The sequence below is a fragment of the Acinonyx jubatus genome, chromosome C1 (genome assembly GCF_027475565.1).
Source record: "Acinonyx jubatus isolate Ajub_Pintada_27869175 chromosome C1, VMU_Ajub_asm_v1.0, whole genome shotgun sequence".
Lineage (NCBI taxonomy): Eukaryota > Metazoa > Chordata > Mammalia > Carnivora > Felidae > Acinonyx > Acinonyx jubatus.
This window is the reverse complement of record NC_069381.1, coordinates 50,724,079-50,741,991: the sequence shown is the minus strand read 5'-3', so window position 1 is coordinate 50,741,991 and position 17,913 is coordinate 50,724,079. Positions and strand designations below refer to the sequence as shown.

The 17,913-nt window shown below is 37.2% G+C and overlaps 1 protein-coding gene across 13 annotated transcripts in view; it reads left to right on the top strand.

Annotated features, from left to right (window-relative positions):
• DOCK7 (dedicator of cytokinesis 7) overlaps positions 1-17,913 on the top strand; it is a 224,653-nt gene that overhangs the window by 24,866 nt on the left and 181,874 nt on the right. For all 13 annotated transcript variants that reach the window (XM_027059014.2, XM_027059013.2, XM_027059012.2 and 10 more), the window contains exons 2-7: positions 315-420; positions 11,417-11,592; positions 11,781-11,849; positions 16,364-16,493; positions 16,589-16,801; positions 17,146-17,231. In XM_027059014.2, coding sequence (XP_026914815.1) covers positions 315-420; positions 11,417-11,592; positions 11,781-11,849; positions 16,364-16,493; positions 16,589-16,801; positions 17,146-17,231 — 780 coding nt within the window. The remainder of the gene's footprint in view (positions 1-314; positions 421-11,416; positions 11,593-11,780; positions 11,850-16,363; positions 16,494-16,588; positions 16,802-17,145; positions 17,232-17,913) is intronic.

Genomic DNA, 17,913 nt, shown 5'->3' with positions numbered 1-17,913 from the left:
TTTAATATACTTAGTTTCTTACCATTTTAAACTAAGTTGTTTTCTTTTTAATTTTTTTATATGTTTATTTCTTTTTGAGGGAGAGAGAGACAGACAGTCGGAATGCAAGCAGCCAAGGGGCAGAGAGAGAGGGAGACACAAAATCTGAAGCAGACTCCAGGCTCTGAGCTGTCAGCACAGAGCCCTATGCGGGACTCGAACTCTTGAACCACAAGATTATGACCTGAACTGAAGTTGGACGCTTAACCGACTGAGCCACCCAGGCTACCCGGTTGTTTCTTTTTAAAATAATATATTTGCTTTCTTTGTTGTAGAACTGTGGCTGCTGAAGTCAGGAAGCAGATCTCTGGACAATACAGTGGTTCTCCCCAACTGCTCAAAAACCTCAACATTGTTGGTAATATATCCCATCATACCACAGTAAGTAGCATATTTAAAATATGGGATGTTACTGGTGTGTTACTGACAAGGCCATGACAAAATAGTGGAAAGACAAGACCAATGGATTTTGGGTTCCATCAGTAGTCTCATAAACTTACTTGTTGCTACCCCTGTCTTGCCTGAAATTTGAGTTGGAGAATAATGTTAGGAGGTGTGATACAGGTGTTGATTTCTGAGTCAACTTTGAAACTTTACATTCAGGATTTATCAACTCTGGAACTTTATAGGTAAGACTTCCCAGATCCAAGGTGATTCATTACAGGAACCTTTAGGAATCTGTTCTAGAAATAGTTACTGAAGGCAGCATTAGATAAATATGTGGATTTGTAGTATTGTATGTCCCCTTTAATAGAAGGGAATATATAATTATTGAATCATTGCCTTAACCAGGTGCTATGTCAAAGACATAAACATGTTTTTTTCTTTTTTTAAAGTTTTATTTATTTATTTTGAAGGTGAAAGGGGGAGAGGGGCAGGGAGAGAGGGAGAAAGAGAATCCCAAGCAGTCTCTATGCTGTCAGTATAGAACCTGATGGCCTCCATCTCACAAACTGAGATCATGACCTGAGCCAGAATCAATAGTTGGATGCTTAACCCACTGAGCCACCCAGGTGGCCCTAAACGTGGGTTTTCTTATTAAGGAAACTGGCATGAGGATAATCAATTTTGATAAAAAATGGATACTTATTAGAGTAAGAATATAAATTAAAACTATGCCTCTATTTGTCAAAAATTTAAAAAGTAGTTAAGAGTGACTTTTGGGGGCACCTGGGTGGCTCAGTCGGTTGAGCGTCTGACTTCGGCTCAGGTCATGACCTCGCAGTTCGCGAGTTTGAGCCCCGCATCGGGCTCTGTGCTGACAGCTCAGAGCCTGGAGCCTGCTTTGGATTCTGTGTCTCCCTCTCTTTCTGCCCCTCTCCCGCTCATGCTCTGTCTCTCTCTCTCTTTCTCTCTCTCTTTCTCTGTCAAAAATAAATAAACATCAAAAAAAATTTTGGGGGTGCCTGAGTGGCTCAGTCGGTTAAGCGTCGGACTTCAGCTCAGGTCGTGATCTCACAGTCTGTGAGTTTGAGGCCCACATAAGGCTCTGTGCTGACAGCTCAGAGCCTGGAGCCTGTTTCAGATTCTGTGTCTCTCTCTCTGCCCTTCCCCTGCTCATGCTCTGTCTCTCTCTGTCTCAAAAATAAATAAAAACATTAAAAAAAAAAAAAGTGACTTTGGTGGAATTATGTATTTACACTTATTTTTTTAAAGTTTATTTATTTTTGGAAGAGAGTGCGTGCATGCGTGTTCAAGCAGGGCAGGGGCAGAGAGAGAGAGGGAGACAGGATCCAAAGCACGCTCTGCGCTGACAGCAGAGCCCTATGCGGGACTGGAACTCAAAACCGTGAGATCATGACCTGACCTGACCTGACCTGAAGGCAGAGCCTTAACCGACTGAGCCACCCAGGCGCCCTATTAACACTTCATTTAGGTACTAAACGGTACCAATTATTGAAAAAAGATGGTATGACAGAATATAACAGTTTGATTGCCTTGTAATGACATGTTTATAATGTTTGTGTTTTTAAAAGTTTTAAAGACGAAATTTAATAACAGTTACATGCTGATTGGAGAAACTTTAGAATATATGGATTTCTGGGTGATTTCAATGTACATGGAGGTGATTCTTTTAATACCCTCTCAGAATCTTGAACTCCTTTTCTGTACTGATAACCTATGTCTCGTATCATACCTCAGCTACTCACTTCCATAGTCATACCTTAGATTTGGTCATTATAAATAATTTTAACCCCTTTGTCATCTCAGTTTTATGCTTCTTACTCTCTGGCTACTACGTCTTATCTTTCTTGCTCTCTTGGTTTGGTATCCTGACTCCCAGCTGTCTTTCACCCCCACCAGAATCTAGAATCCATGATTCTACTAACTTTTTCCTGCCCCTCACCTTTCAGTGTTTTCTTTTCTTTCCTTACCAAACTTAAATTATTTGTTGATCGTCATAATTACTCTCTTGCATATACATACCCTTGGGTTCCTTAACTTCTCATGTCATCAGCACACCCAGAAGTGCTTTTCAAATCCAGCTCTCTGCTTGTTTCATACCTGCACTTAGCTGAGTGTGGCTCGAGAAAACACAATCCCATTGACTGGTCTCAGTTTATGACCACTCACTTACATTGGCTTTAACGTTTCCAGGCAAATAGTATATTTTCCTAGTCCATTCATTCTCCTACTGTTTTAGTTGACTTATTCCATGCCCCTAATTGCTGATTCCCATTTTCACTCCTAGGATGACTTGGCTTCATATTGCACTTGTGAAAATCGAAACAGTCAGAAAAGAACTTCCACATACTCCTACCAGCATTTGTGTTCACCGATTGTCATCTGTACCCATGTAGTCTACCTGTTTACTTGTTACTCTAGATGAACCACTAGTGAACAAGTGGAGGGATTAGTTAATCCCTACTTCTCTGTTATTCAAATATAGTACTTTAAGAATTCTCTCTTCTCTTTTATCACCTTTGCTCTTTATTTTCCTGATCATTCCCATCAGTATACAAACATACTATTATTTCTCCCGTGAAAAAAAATCCTGCTTTTTTGCCCTACATTTCTACCTGTCCCCAGCCTCCAGTATATCTTTGCTCTTCTTTGCAACACAGTTCCTTCAAAGGGTTGTCAGAGCTTGATGACTGCAATTTTTCTCCTTGCATTCTCACTGGTAAAGTACTTTTTTAAACTATGAGAATCTTTAAACATACACAGAAATAGGCTAGTGTAGACATTGTTATTTTCTTACTTAACCACAATGCTGTTATCACACTTAACAAAATTAACAGTAATTCCTTGGTATCATCTTATATACAGTACATGCTAGATTTCTTTGATTATCTCGTAAATATCTTCATAGTTGGTTTATTCAAATGGAGATCCAAATAAAATTTATAGATGGGATTTAGTCTTAGATCACTTGTGTTAAAACCAAACCAAAAACAAACAAAGCATTTCTCCCTCCCCCAACTACTACTACTACTACTTCTTCTCCTTCTCCTTTTCCTCCTCCTCCTCCTCCTCCTCCTCCTCCTCCTCCTCCTCCTCCTTCTTCTTCTTCTTCTTTTTCTTCTCCTTCTTCTTCTTCTTCTTCTTCTTCTTCTTCTTCTTCTTCTTCTTCAACTTTTTAATTTTTATTTATTTATTTTTTTGAGAGCGAGAAAGAGAGAGAGCAAAATGGGGAGGGTCAGAGAGAGAGGTAGAGAGAAATCCCAAGCAGGCTCTGGAGTGTCAGTGTAGAGCCTTTTGTGGGACTCGAACTCATGAACTGTGAGATGTTGACCTCAGCCAAAACCAAGAGTCAGATCCTTAACTGACTGAGACACTCAGGCGCCCCTGCCTCCCCCAGCTTCTAACTTTGTTTGATTTTATGCCATTGACTTGTTGAGAAAATCAAATTAGTTGTCTTATAGAATTGCCTGCCTTTTGGATTTTATGTTTGCTTTTTTGTAGACTTGTTTCTGTATCATTTCCTGTAACTGATTAGATTCTGGTTCAACCTTTTTGAAATTTCTTCCCTTATAGACTTGTTCTTCTATCTTCTGTATTTCCTATAACTGATTAGATTCTGTTTTTTTTAACAGCCTTATTGAGTTTTAATTCACATACCAAACAATTCACCCATTTAATTGACAAAATCAGTGGATTTAATATGTTCACAGAAATGTGCAACAGTCTCCACAGTCAATTCAGAACATTTTCATCACCTCAAAAAGAAACTCTTCAGCTTATCACCCTTGTATCCTCCTCTGCCCCAGCCCAAAACAATCTCTGATCAAATACCAGAATTTTTGATGGTGTACCAGAAAGGATTGAAAGAGATCTTAGCACTAAATATGTCAAATTCCAACACAATGATTGTTGAAATAAGACAATATCTTAACATTGCCTGTGAGAGGTTTTGTAGTGTTTCACTATTGCTTCTCATCACCCTTTAACCCTAGGTATTGCCCAGCCACTTTCTTTTATAAAATCATGTTGCAGTCTCTTGCCTTGGGTCAGTGAATACAGGATCTTTCCTTGGAGCCTTGCAAAAATAATTTATAATTGTAATCAGTTCATCACCATATTCCAAGACTAACCCAAGCATCTGTCTCTGCTGGGCATCAGAAAGAAGAGAGATAGTTGTATCAAAAATAAATTTGTTTCCATGATCCAAGTCTAACTAATACCGTACCTTGAAAGCCAGTGACCTGTGTGAGTTTGGGGAACAAGATCATTTATCCTATATTTAGTGTTTTAAAGAGAGTGTCATAGCTTCCTTCCCTACCCTAAGACTTACTTTTGATATGGCTGGTCATTCTTTGAGGGAAGATTAATTCTGAATTAGACATATACAAGGACTCCCAAATTTTGTCTTTATTTTCAATGAATAGTCGTTTGTGACACTTTGAATCCTGAAAGGTGTGCTGCGCTGCAAGTAATACCTGGGCAGAGAAGCATTGACTTAAAAAGATTAAAAAAAAGGTTCACTTAAATCTGTCTGTCTGTGTGTCTTTATATCTGTCTATCTATCATCTATCTATCTGTCTTTTTGTATAGTATCTATTTGTGTTGTGGTAAACTATACATAACATAAAATTGATCATTTTAACCATTTCTAGGTATACAATTCAGTGGCATTAAGCACATTCACAATGTTGTGCAATTATCGCCACTATTACTACTATCCATTGCCAGAAATTTTTCATTATCCCAAGCTGACACCTCGTATCATGAAATGATAACTCCCTGCTTCCCTCTCTTTCCAATCCCCAGTTATATTTATTCTATTTCTGTCTCTATAAATTTATCTCCTCTATGTACCACGTAAAGTACCATCATATGATATTTGTCTTTTTGTCTCTGGTGTATTTCACTCAGCAATGCTTCAAAGTTTCATCCATGTTAAGACTGAAGAATATACCATTTTATGTGTATATCACATTTTGTTTATCCATTCATCTGTTGATGAACATTGGGTTGTTTGCACCTTTTGGCTGTTGGTAGTATTGCTGCTATGAATACGAGCATACAAGTAATCTGAGTCTTGATTTGCAATTTTTGCGTGGAGTACATAGACATGGAATTAGTAGATCATATGGTAATTCTCTTTTTTGGTATGATATTTTGGGAACATTCAAAAGATTACCAATTTCTTTATATCCTCTCCTGCACTTGTTTTCCAATGATGGATATGAACTAGTATCTTGTGTTTTTGGTTGCATTTCCGTGATTCCACAAATTGTATTATGTATTTTCATTTAGTTCGGTATATTTTTTAAATTTCACTTTTCAGACTTCTGTGACTCATAGGTTATTTGGAAGTGCATTATTTAGTTTCTAAGTGTTTGGAGATTTTCCTGTTATCTTTCTGTTGCTAATTTCTAATTTGATTATGTTATGGTCAGAGAATACACTCTGATTTCAGGTCTTTTAAATTTGTTGAGGTTGGTTTTATGCCTCAGGATATGGTCTGTCTTGGTATATGCTTTTTTGGGCTTTTTTTTTTTTTTAATGTTTATTTATTCTGTGAGAGAGACAGCAAGTAGGGGAGGGGCTGAGGGAGAGGGATAGGAGAATCTCTCCTGGGGCTCAGTCTCATGACCTTGAGATCAGGACCTGAGCTGAAATCAAGAGTCAGACACTTAACTGACTGAGCCATGCAGGCACCTCTGTGCTTTTTGGGGTTTTGAAAAGAGTGTTTATTCTGTTGTTATCGGGTAGACTGTTCTATAAATGTCAGTTAAATCCTGTTAGTTGATGTTGCTGTTGAGTTTTACCATATCCTTGTTGGTTTTCTCTTTGGTTGTCTATCAGTTGTCGAGAGAGAGATGTCTTGAAGTTTCCAGTTATAATTGTAGATATGTCTTATTTTTCCTTTCAGTTCTGTTAGTTTTTGTTTCACATAATTTGTAGTTCTTTAGTCCATACACCTTTAAGATTGCTGTGTCTTCATGTTGGATCATAGCTATTATCATCAGATAATGTCCTCCCCCCCTTTTTAAAGTTTATTTATTTATTTTGAGAAAGAGAGAAAGAGAGCGTGCACAAGGAAGGGAGGGGCAGAGAGAGAGAGAGAGGGAGAGGGAGAGAAAGAATCCCAAGCAGGCTCTGTGCTCCATTCTGCAAACTGTGAGATCATGACCTGAGCTGAGATCAAGAGACGCTTAACTGACTGGGCTACCCGGCACACTGGTAATGGCCCTTTTTATATACTACTTTGCTTTGAAGTCTACTTAACTGATGCTAATACAGTGACTTCTGCTTTCTTTTGATTAATGTCCGTATGGTATATTTTTTCCATTCCCCTATTTTAACTTCCTTATATTGTCTTATTTGAAGTGAATATTTTGTACACCATACCGGTGGGTCATATTTTAAAATTCATTCTGTCATTCTCTTTTGATTGGTGTATGTAGATCATTTACATTTAATGTTATTATTCTGCTAGGGCTTTAGTCTGCCATTTTAACTTTTGTTTGTTCTCTCTGTTTTTTGTTTTTCTGTTTTTTTTTTAATCTTCCTGTGGGTTACCTGAACATTTTTTATAATTCCATTTTGATTTATCTATAGTGTTATTGATTGCGTATCTTTGTATAGCCTTTTTAATGGTTGCTTAAGATATTATATGTACATAATTTAATCACAAAACTGGTATTGACATTTTACCAATTTAGGTGAAGTCTAGAAATTTTATGTACCTTTCCATCCCTTTACCTTTATTATACTATATGTAGACCTCCTTAGATAAGCAATAAGAGGAAGAAGTGCCTTGTAAGAGGAAGAAGTGCCTTGTTATTACTGCATATGAGTAGTCCCTATGTGGTCTCCACTGACACTGTGGGGGTGGAAGGCTCATACCTCCCAGGAGGTATGAAAATCTTAGTTCCCTCCTCTGATTTCTGTGATACCGTGCTTGGTGAGGAGTGTTGGATGCCTTGTTACAGCTTTGTGAGGGTGAAGTCTAGCTTTCCACTTGGCCTTGCTTGTGTAGATAGGGTGGGTCCACAGTTTTTCACATTGTGTTTGGCTGCAGTAGAGTGATTATTGTCTAAAACTTTTCTATTTTGCTTTGTTGCCCCTTTCTTGGTCCTTTGGCTGGGAAGAACAGGATTTTGTTGGGGCTTCCGCTAACCCCAGCTTGCATCATCTTTTTTGGTGTTTCTGGTTTGTGAGCTTTTCTAGCTACAATTCTGGAGTACATAAGGCAAAAAGAAATTTTAGGTAACCCACTGTTGTGCCATTCCTTGCATTCCAAGATCCCTGCTGATTTGCCTTTTTCTCTACCTTTTAGAGTCTTGAAAAAAATGTTTATTTTAGAAAGAGAAAAAGAGACAGACAGACAGGGTGTGAGCAGGGGAGGAGAAAAAAGTGAGAGGGAGACACAGAAGCTGAAGCAGGCTCCCGGCTCTGAGCTGTCAGCACAGAGTCTAATGTGGGGCTCGAACCCATGAACCATGAGATCATGACCTGAGCTGAAGTCAGAAGCTTTTAACCAACTGAGCCACTCAGGGGCCCCATACAGTCTTTTTTTTTTTTCAGTTTATTCCGAGATAGACAGAGACTGTGCATGAATAGGGGAGGGGCAGAGAGAGAGAGAAAGAGAGAGAATCCCAAGCAGGCTCCGCACTGCCAGCACAGAGACCAACACTGGGCTCAAACTCATGAAACGGTGAGATTATGACCTGACCCGAAACCAGGAGTCAGACGTGTAACTGACTGAGCCAGCCAGCTGCCCTTGGAGTCTTCTGATGTTTATTTTATATAGACTGTCCAGGGTTTGTAGTTTTAATTAGTGGGAAGAATAGGGAAAAATATGTCTACTCCATCTGCCAGGAAGTGGAAGTGTGTCTTTTGTGACTTTGAGTGTTTAACACTTTTTTATGTGCTAACTGGCCATTCCTCTATCTTCCTTTGTGAATGTCTTATCAGCTTTTCTCCCCCATTTGAGAGGTGGTTTGTTCTGTTATTATTGAGATGTAGGACTTTTTTTTTTTTTATACTAAAAAAAAATTTTTTTTTGATGTTTATTTATTTTTGAGAGAGAGAGAGACAGAGCATGAACAGGGGAGGGTCAGAGAGAGAGGGAGATACAGAACCCGAAGCAGTCTCCAGGCTCCGATCTGTTAGCACAGAGCCCGACATGGGGCCGAACTCACAAACTGTGAGATCATGACCTGAGCCGAAGTCGGAAGCTCAACCAACTGAGCCACCCAGGCGCCCCGAGATGTAGGACTTCTTCATATATTCTAGACACCAATCTCTTGTTAAATATGTTTTGTGAATATTTTCTCTCAGTGGGGCTTGTCTGTTCATTTTCTTAACTGTCTTTAGATATATCAGATTTTTCTTTTATGATTATTTCTATGTCATGTCTAAGAAACTTTTGCTTACTCCCAAATCATGAAGATGTTCTCCTATGTTTCCTTCTAGCAGTTTTATGGTTTTAGTATTTATATTTATGTCTATGATCCATCTCAGTTTGAATATATTGGGATGTAAGGATGGAGATTCATTCCCCCCAATATAGATATCCAGTTTTTTCAGCAATTTGGTTGAAAAATATTCCATTTCCCTATTGAATTGCTTCTTTCCCTGTATTAAGAACACCATGATAGTATATTATGTACTTGAGAGAATAGGTAAGATAGGATGCTTATGAGAGAAAACCCATGAATTTAAGAACTTGAAGACCCCCCCCTCCCGCTTTTTTTAAGTAGACTCCATGCCCAATGTGGGGCTTGAACTCACAACCCTGAGATTGAGAGTTGCCTGCTCTACCAACTGAGCCAGCTAGGCACCCCTTGAAGACGCATTTTAAAATTTTGCTCTGTCATTTGTGGCTCCTTTATTTTCAGGAGTTTGACTTCTTTGAGCACAAATGCCTTTATTTGTAGAATTGAAATACTGATTATCTCTAGCTTACAGGGTTTAGGAGAGTTTGAATAAAAACACATGTAATGATAATAATAGCTACTGTCTTTGAGTGTTTATGATATGCTAGTTATTTATTGTTTTACTTAACTGTCTTTAAAATGTTGCTTTACCTGTTGCTAGTTGTTCAGTCCAAAGCAGCATAGATTAATGCACCTCTATTTAGTAACATATACCTGCAAGTCTCAGTGTTTTTATCCAGTTGAACATCCTGTGAAATTACATGTTCATATTTTCATTGTTCTACAACTGCACATTTGTTATATAATTCTTCATGGGTTTTTTTTTTTAATTTTTTTTTTCAACGTTTATTTTATTTTTGGGACAGAGAGAGACAGAGCATGAACGGGGGAGGGGCAGAGAGAGAGGGAGACACAGAATCGGAAACAGGCTCCAGGCTCTGAGCCATCAGCCCAGAGCCTGACCGGGGCTTGAACTCACGGACCGCGAGATCGTGACCTGGCTGAAGTCGGACACTTAACCGACTGCGCCACCCAGGCGCCCCTAATTCTTCATGGTTTTGCTTGAAAATTTTTTCTTGTGTCAGATAGGAAATAGAGTATCTTATTAAAAAGTATAATTTCATTGTGGCTAAGGAATTCCGAGAATATTCTATTATTGCTAATAGATACTTTTACTATTAGTTTCCTGTGGCTGCTGGAACAAATTACCACAAACTGTGTGGCTTAAAACAACAGAAATTTATTCTCTCACAGTACTGGAGTCCAGATCCTGATATCAGTGGGAAGAAATCAAGGTTTTGGTGAAGTTATATACACTCCCTTCAGACGCTTCCTTCAGAATCAGTTCCTTGCCTCATTCAGATTTTGGTGGCTGCTTGAGGCCATATCACTTCTAAGGCCAGAATCTTCAAATTTCTCTTTGCTGTGTCTTCATATGGCTTTCTCCTCTGTGTGGTCCAAATAGCCTCTGTCTTCATATGAAAATATATATGATTGCACTTAGGACCCACTCATATAATCCAGAATAATATCCCCATTTTAAGATCCTTAATCATATCTTCAAATACCCTTTTATTTGTATTTATTTTTTATTTTTTGTCATCTAAGGTCCATGGGTTGGGATGTGGAGATCTTTGGAGGACCATTTTCAGCCTACCACAGACTGGTTTATGTAGTTTTACTAGAATAATTAACAATAACAACCAATAAGGTAAAAGCGCTGCTTAGAAACTTAGCAATGACAATTTCAAAGATATAAAAAACAAAAAAAGAATCCTTCTGAAGAGCATTTTGTCACTGTATTCTAAAACTGTTAATTATCTTTACCAATTTTATGTGAGGGGAATGGGCAAAATCTAAGCCAGAAGATTATAGTATGACCCAAAGAATAAACAAGTAGAAGGCGGCCAACACTTTGTGGTTTCTTTAGTGCATCTGGCTGAACTTCTGCTGACATTTTATTTTATCCTTTTTTTTTTTTTATGTTTATTTTTGAGAAACAGAGCATGAGTGAGGGAGGGGCAGAGTGAGAGGGGGACAGAGGATCTGAAGCAGGCTCTGCACGGACAGTGGCAAGCCCCATGCCGGGGTCAAACTTACCAACCGTGAGATCGTGACCTGAGCTGAAGTCAGATGCTCAACTGACTGAGCTACCCAAGTACCCCTTATTATATTTTTTAAAATGTTTATTTATTTATTTTGAGAGAGACACAGTGTGTGTGTATGCATGCACGTGTGTGAGTGGGGGAGGGGCAGAGAGAGAGCGAGCCCTAACGGGCTCCGAGCTGTCAGCACAGAGTCCATTATGGGGCTCGATCTCAGAAACTGTGAGTTCATGACCTGAGCTGAAAACAAGAGTCTGGTGCTTAATAGACTGAGCCACCCAGGTGCCCCTCTGCTGACATTTTAGAAGTAACATTTAGAAATGACTACAAAAATGTGTATTTTTTTAAAATAATAAATTTCTTTTGCTTAAAGTGTAAAATTTTCACATCCACCTCTTCTTTTCTACTCACCTCTCACACCCATCCCTCTTTATAAAATAGGTGCCCCTTACTGAAGCAGTGGATCCAGTGGATTTGGAAGAATACCTCATTACTCATCCTTTAGCTGTGGATTCTGGGCCTTTAAGGGATTTGATTGAATTCCCTCCAGATGACATTGAAGTTGTTTATAGTCCTAGGGACTGTAGAACCCTTGTTTCAGCTGTACCTGAAGAAAGGTAAGGAGACATTTATCTATTTTTGGTTTTAGTGTAACTGGAAAGATTACCTTTCTTGATTTTACTTGGGTCATATTTCTTATGGTGGTGGTGTTTCCTATTATATGACCATGAACTGCAGCAACCAAATTCACAGACATCAGTGCTTTCCTTACTAAATTACTAATGTATTTTCTTTTTTGAAATAGTGAAATGGATCCACATGTTAGAGATTGCATAAGAAGTTATACAGAAGACTGGGCAATTGTGATCAGAAAGTAAGTCATATATTTATTATAACATTAAAAAATACTGAGTAGGATGTATAAATGTATTAAGGTAGATTAATAATAATTATGAGACCTGGAGCACCTGGGTGGCTTAGTTGGTTGAGCTTCTGACTTCAGCTCAGGTCATAATCTCCTGGTTCATGAATTCAAGCCCCACATTGGGCTTGCTGCTGTCAATGCAGAGCCCTCTTCAGACCCTCCTCTGTCCCTCTCCCACTTGCTCTCTCTCAAACATAAATAAAACTTAAAAAAAAAAATTATGAGACCTGAAAATTCATTTGAAAAAACAGTTGAAGAAGCAAGAAGAACCTTTTGTTTATAGATATGTTCTGCTTAGGAGTTCTGCAGTTACGGCTGCTTACTTCACTTACTTTCCTTGTAAAACAATATGTTTGTCAGTAGTATTTCTGTATTATCATAGGTCATTAATAACTAATATATAATTATAATAACTTATAGTCTAATTCTTTTGGGAATTCATGGGTAGGTATTGATGAATAATTTGTATTTCTCAAAAAGAATCCAGTTTATTGAAACTTAAATAGTTACGTTAAATTGAATAGCCTGTTTTCTAGATCAAGCTGTTTGAAAGACCTCTACCCTTTATTAACTAACTAAATATTTATAGATCCTTGACTTGTACGTCTAATCAGGTAAATATTTTTAAAAAATAATGTTTTGTTCTCCCACAAAATTTATTTTTCTAATGGATGGTATTTGAGATATCAAATCAGATTAAGAAATAAAAGTTTCCTTTGCTAATTTTAATTTGCATAATTAAAAGTCTTCATACTGAAAATTCTTAGCCTTATTTTATTTTTCTAAAGGAAATATAATGACTGAAGTAGTGGAGAATTCTGTTATGACATAGTTTTCAAAAATGAAGTTATCTGTGCTAACTTGTACTAGCAACAGTGATGTATCCTTTGCTTATTGTTTTGTCCTTATGGCTGCTGTCTTATTTCACTGGGTTTAATATTATGTTAAGCATCACTTGGGGATACTGCTGACATGCTTTTTAGTTTTAGTGTGACCTAATAAAAGCCAGTCTGTTACCCTTTGTAAAGAAGAGCTGTTTTTATGAACTTACAATTTTGATAAGGATTTCAATAACTAGATTTATTAGTGAATAAAACTGTTTCTCTGTCAAATAACTCAAAAATCTTTACTTCTATGCATGTATGTTGAAAACTTCTAATCAGAAATCTTAATATAATATAAACATTAATCTCGGAATCATGGAGTCTGCTACTTAACTCCCATCATGGGGTGCTGACCTTGGTTTAGACAAAGAGGTAAGGTAGTTAACATTTTTGGGTACTTACTATGTGTAGGGCATTTTATTGGGCACTTTATGTCAGTTAAGTTTCCAACAGATGAGATTGTTCAGGCTCAGAGCAGTTAAGTAACGTCTTTGAGGTCCCACAACCAGAAAATAGGATAGCCAAGATTAGAAGCTAGGAGCATCAGATTCTAATGCTTACATTTTTTCTGTTACATCAGATATTATTTATTATTGGCGGTATAGTAAATGGCAAAGGGGGTATTTTTATTGGACTACAAGTTTTAAAGTATCCCTGAAAGATAGAAGATAGGTGTGATTGGAACATAAGAGGAAACCATAATGCAGAATAATCTAAGGAGAAGATATATGAAGAAGCCTTGGTAGCACTTTAAGCTCAGAAACAGTGAATTGAGGCAATGGAAGGGAGACCTCGGGTAACTGTTTGACATTCGGTTACTTTGAAATCCCCTGTACCCTGTTTATACAGGAGTGGCTGCTGCAGAGGTATCTGCCTCATTTTTAGAGCATCTATTATGGGTCTTGAGCTGTTAACATAGTGGCCAGGGTGGGCATGCCATGGAAGAAGAAGGAACCCTTCATACCCGGAAAAGTAGATACTGGCAGATTCTGCCTGGCAGCATGATTTGCTTCTTCTCCACAACCACCGGATATGGGGTGAGCGAGGCAGATACAGTATTTCCAGACAGATATGGGGTTATAAATTTAAAAATGAACACAGAACCCAAAATTGCCAACTATTTGATGAAGATCAGCATGCTTCAAAAGAATTATCAAACTACAAATAACAGAACTAACAATTGAAAGTTGGCAATAGAGCGGCGCCTGGGTGGCTCAGTCAGTTGAATGTCCACCTTCAGCTCAGGTCATGATCTCACGGCTCGTAAGTGTGAGCCCTGCGCCGGGCTCTGTGCTGACAGCTCAGAGCCTGGTGCCTGCTTTGGATTCTGTGTCCATCTCTCTGCTCCTCCCCTGCTCGTGCACTCTCTTTCTCTCTCTCAAATATAAATAAACATTAAAACATATATATATCCTCAAGGAGACATGAAGGGATATGGTAATCGTGTAAAAATCAACTAGTTATCTTTGGAAATTAATATTTTATTCAGCGAAAACATATAAAAAACTCAGCAGATGGTCTTATTGGCAAAGTGGACATCATGACCAAAGGGTGGAATAGTAAGCCAAAAGGTATGGTGGAGGTAACTCTTATGGAGAAAAAAAACGTAGGGTGAGGGGGATGGGGAGAGCCAAGAAGGGGGCTGAATTTCCTACTTTGTAGAACTAATCAGAAGAGACCTTACTAATAAGGTGAATTTGAGCCAAGACCTGAAGGGAGTAAGGAAGTGAGCCCTTTGGATTTCAGGAATGTATTAGGCAGAGGGGAGAACAGCATATGCAAAGGCTCCATACTGGAAGCATACTAGGGGTGTTCAAAGAATAGCAAAGAGGTCAATGTGACTGGAATAGAATAAATGAGGGAGAGAATGCTGAGATATGAGGTCATAACAATGGTAGTGTGTGTATGGGGTTGGATGGGTAATCCTGTAGAGTCTTATCATAGCAACCAGCCGGAGGTCAGAGTGTTAATTTATAAGAGTATTGATTGGGGCACCTGGGTGGCTCAGCTAGTTAAGCATCTGACTCTTAGTTTCGGCTCAGGTCATGATCTCATAGTTCATGAGTTCCAGCCCTGTGTTGTGCTCTGCGTTGACAGCATAGAGCTTGCTTGGGATTCTCTCTCTCTCTCTCTCTCTCTCTCTCTCTCTCTCTCTCTCAAAATAAATAAATAAACTTAAAAAAAGAAGCTTTAAGAAAAAAGAGTATTGATCATGAATCATGTCATTCTCAGCTCTTTTGAATTTTATACTGCCAATTAATTTTTTAGGACATAAAGGAGGCAGAATGCAACACATTTCTTTTATTAGAGCAGCTTAGACATGCAACTTCACAAATTAAGGCACTTTAAAAATTTCATGAAAGAGTAAAACATCTGCTTTTGAGTAATACCTTTTATGTTATTACACTGAATATCGTTATTTTAGTTCTTCCAGAGGAAAATGCTGTCTTTTATTTTGTGATTATGCAGTGATATGATCGTGTAGCTGCTATTTTAATATCTTTAACAACAAGACACAGTATGAATGATTCATATCAAGTGTGATTCCTTACTATTTCATAAATTCACTGGTGGCAAGAACCATATCATCCTCTGGTAATCATAATTGTTTTTGCTCCAATTAAAATTTTCCCCAGTTGGGCTATATGAAGTGTGGAACAGTAATTGCTCTTGGATCTTGGTGTCTGTTGAATGCTCTTGGATATTGGGTTTTTAGGCAAGAAGGTTACATTAATTTCAGAGTTATTCTAAGTCTAATACATATATTATGTAACAATATATGTATACGTAATATATGTATGCAGTGGTGGAGATCTTGCTGTTTTTCATTTTAAAAGTCTGCAGCCTTAGGGGCACCCGGGTGGCTCAGTCAGTTGAGCATCCAACTTCGGCTCAGGTCATGATCTCCCTGTTCCTGAGTTTGAGCCTGTGTCAGCTCAGAGCCTAGAGCCTGTTTCAAATTCTTTGTCTCCCTCTCTCTCTCTGACCTTCCCCCACTTGCGCTCTGTCTCTCACTCTCTCAAAAATAAAAATAAACATTAAAAAAAATTTTTTTAAAGTCTGCAGTTTTAGCTTGTTTAAGATCATTTATACATAATGAGATATAGGAACTTTTTTGGCTATTTGAAATTTTAAGATTCAGTGCTTTATATTTTTCTGCCTTTAAAAAATTTACATTGTTATGAATGTAATACATATTTTCTACTCTCTCATTTTATTCTTTAACCTGGTTTCTCATTCTTTCTTTTTACTGAAAAGAAAAAAGTTCTCTGAATTGAAAGTACAACTCTGAATTGAAAGTACAGCTTAAGTTATATATACATGGTTCCCATGGAAAGAAGGAGAATATAATTTACTTCTGGAATCTCATTATCTGTTCTCTAGTTGAAATAAAGGAACTGTGAATGGAAGTCTTCCTGATCGATCACTCTAGTTAAATGTTTGACACAATCAAAACTGCTGGGACGTATCCTTATTAATGTAAAGAAGTAATACAGAGAACAGTGGGCTTATTACATCGTGATGAAAATGAAAAATTTCCAAAAACTGATATGTATTTAACTATTTTATTTTGAATAGATATCATAAACTGGGAACAGGATTTAATCCTAATACATTAGATAAACAGAAAGAAAGGCAAAAAGGTCTGCCAAAACAGGTCTTTGAATCTGATGAAGCTCCAGATGGCAACAACTACCAGGATGAGCAAGTAATACTTTTATTTTTAAATTATTACAAGAAATTATTTTAAAGTAGTTTATTTTTTAATTTCTTAATTAATATATTTAATGTTTTGCATGACAGGATGATCTTAAAAGACGTTCAATGTCAATAGATGATACTCCAAGGGGTAGCTGGGCCTGCAGTATTTTTGACTTGAAAAATTCGCTTCCTGATGCTCTGCTTCCTAATTTACTTGATCGAACACCCAATGAAGAAATAGACCGTCAGAATGATGACCAAAGGAAATCAAACCGTCACAAGGAACTCTTTGCTCTGCACCCATCACCAGATGAGGTATAGATGTTTATTTATAAAGAAGCAGATGATTATTAAGATAGATATTTTGGGAATATCACATAAAGTATTCTAATAATATAGGGAATAAAACAACTGAAACATAGGTATAACTTTTAGTAAATGAAATATATATATTATGCTTAATATATAACAATATAATTTCTATGAATTGAGCACATTTAGGATCTAATGAGTTCTCTTTGAGGGTAAATTGGTCCTTATTTTCTCTGCTCAGTTGTGAAGACTAAAAGTATTAGATTAATAAAATAAGTTTTTAGAAAATTATAAAGGGTTGACATATGATAAGAATGTTCATTTTAGTATTGCTTGTCAATTTGTAGGAAGAGCCAATAGAACGACTTAGTGTTCCTGATGTGCCCAAAGAGCATTTTGGTCAAAGACTTCTTGTAAAATGTTTATCACTCAAGTGAGTATTTATTTATTTTGTTTACTGTATAGCTTTTATTTTTCAAATAACATTTTGAGTATTAGTATAACAAAATCCTAGTAGATTTTATGCTTGTATTTGTGTCCTTTTGAGAAGTATTGTTCTTCTGTACGTAATTTAAATGCTCCTAAGCATTAAAACTATTGTATGAAGGTAAGCTTTAAGAACATTTTTGGCTCACAGGTGAAGATGACTTTTTGTCACAGCTATATAATTAGTCTTAAAACTTGAACAGAAATTTGCTGAATTTCTTGTGTTTACCAGACACTGTACTTGGCTTGGGGAATATAAAGGCAAAGTATCTTTTCCCTTAAAGACTTGATTATACAAGCCTACATGGTAGGCTTTGTGGGTGTTTTGAAGATTCTGAGTTTATATATTTTTCTTTATGTAAAAAAGTTAAATGACTTCTGATCTAACGTCATCGAAGTGATAATGTCCTGAATTTATATTCTTCACAAAGTGCTTTATTTTATTTTAATTTCTCTATTTTAACTCATCTTGTCTTCAGTGTAATTCTATAAGGTATATATTATTTTCTTCATTTTACAAATGAGGAAATCAAGATTCAAAAGCATTAGCAGAAGTGAACTGACTGGCATGCTCACTGTTTTGCACCCAGTAACTGAAAAAAAAAACAAAACACCTCGATGCTGTTTTC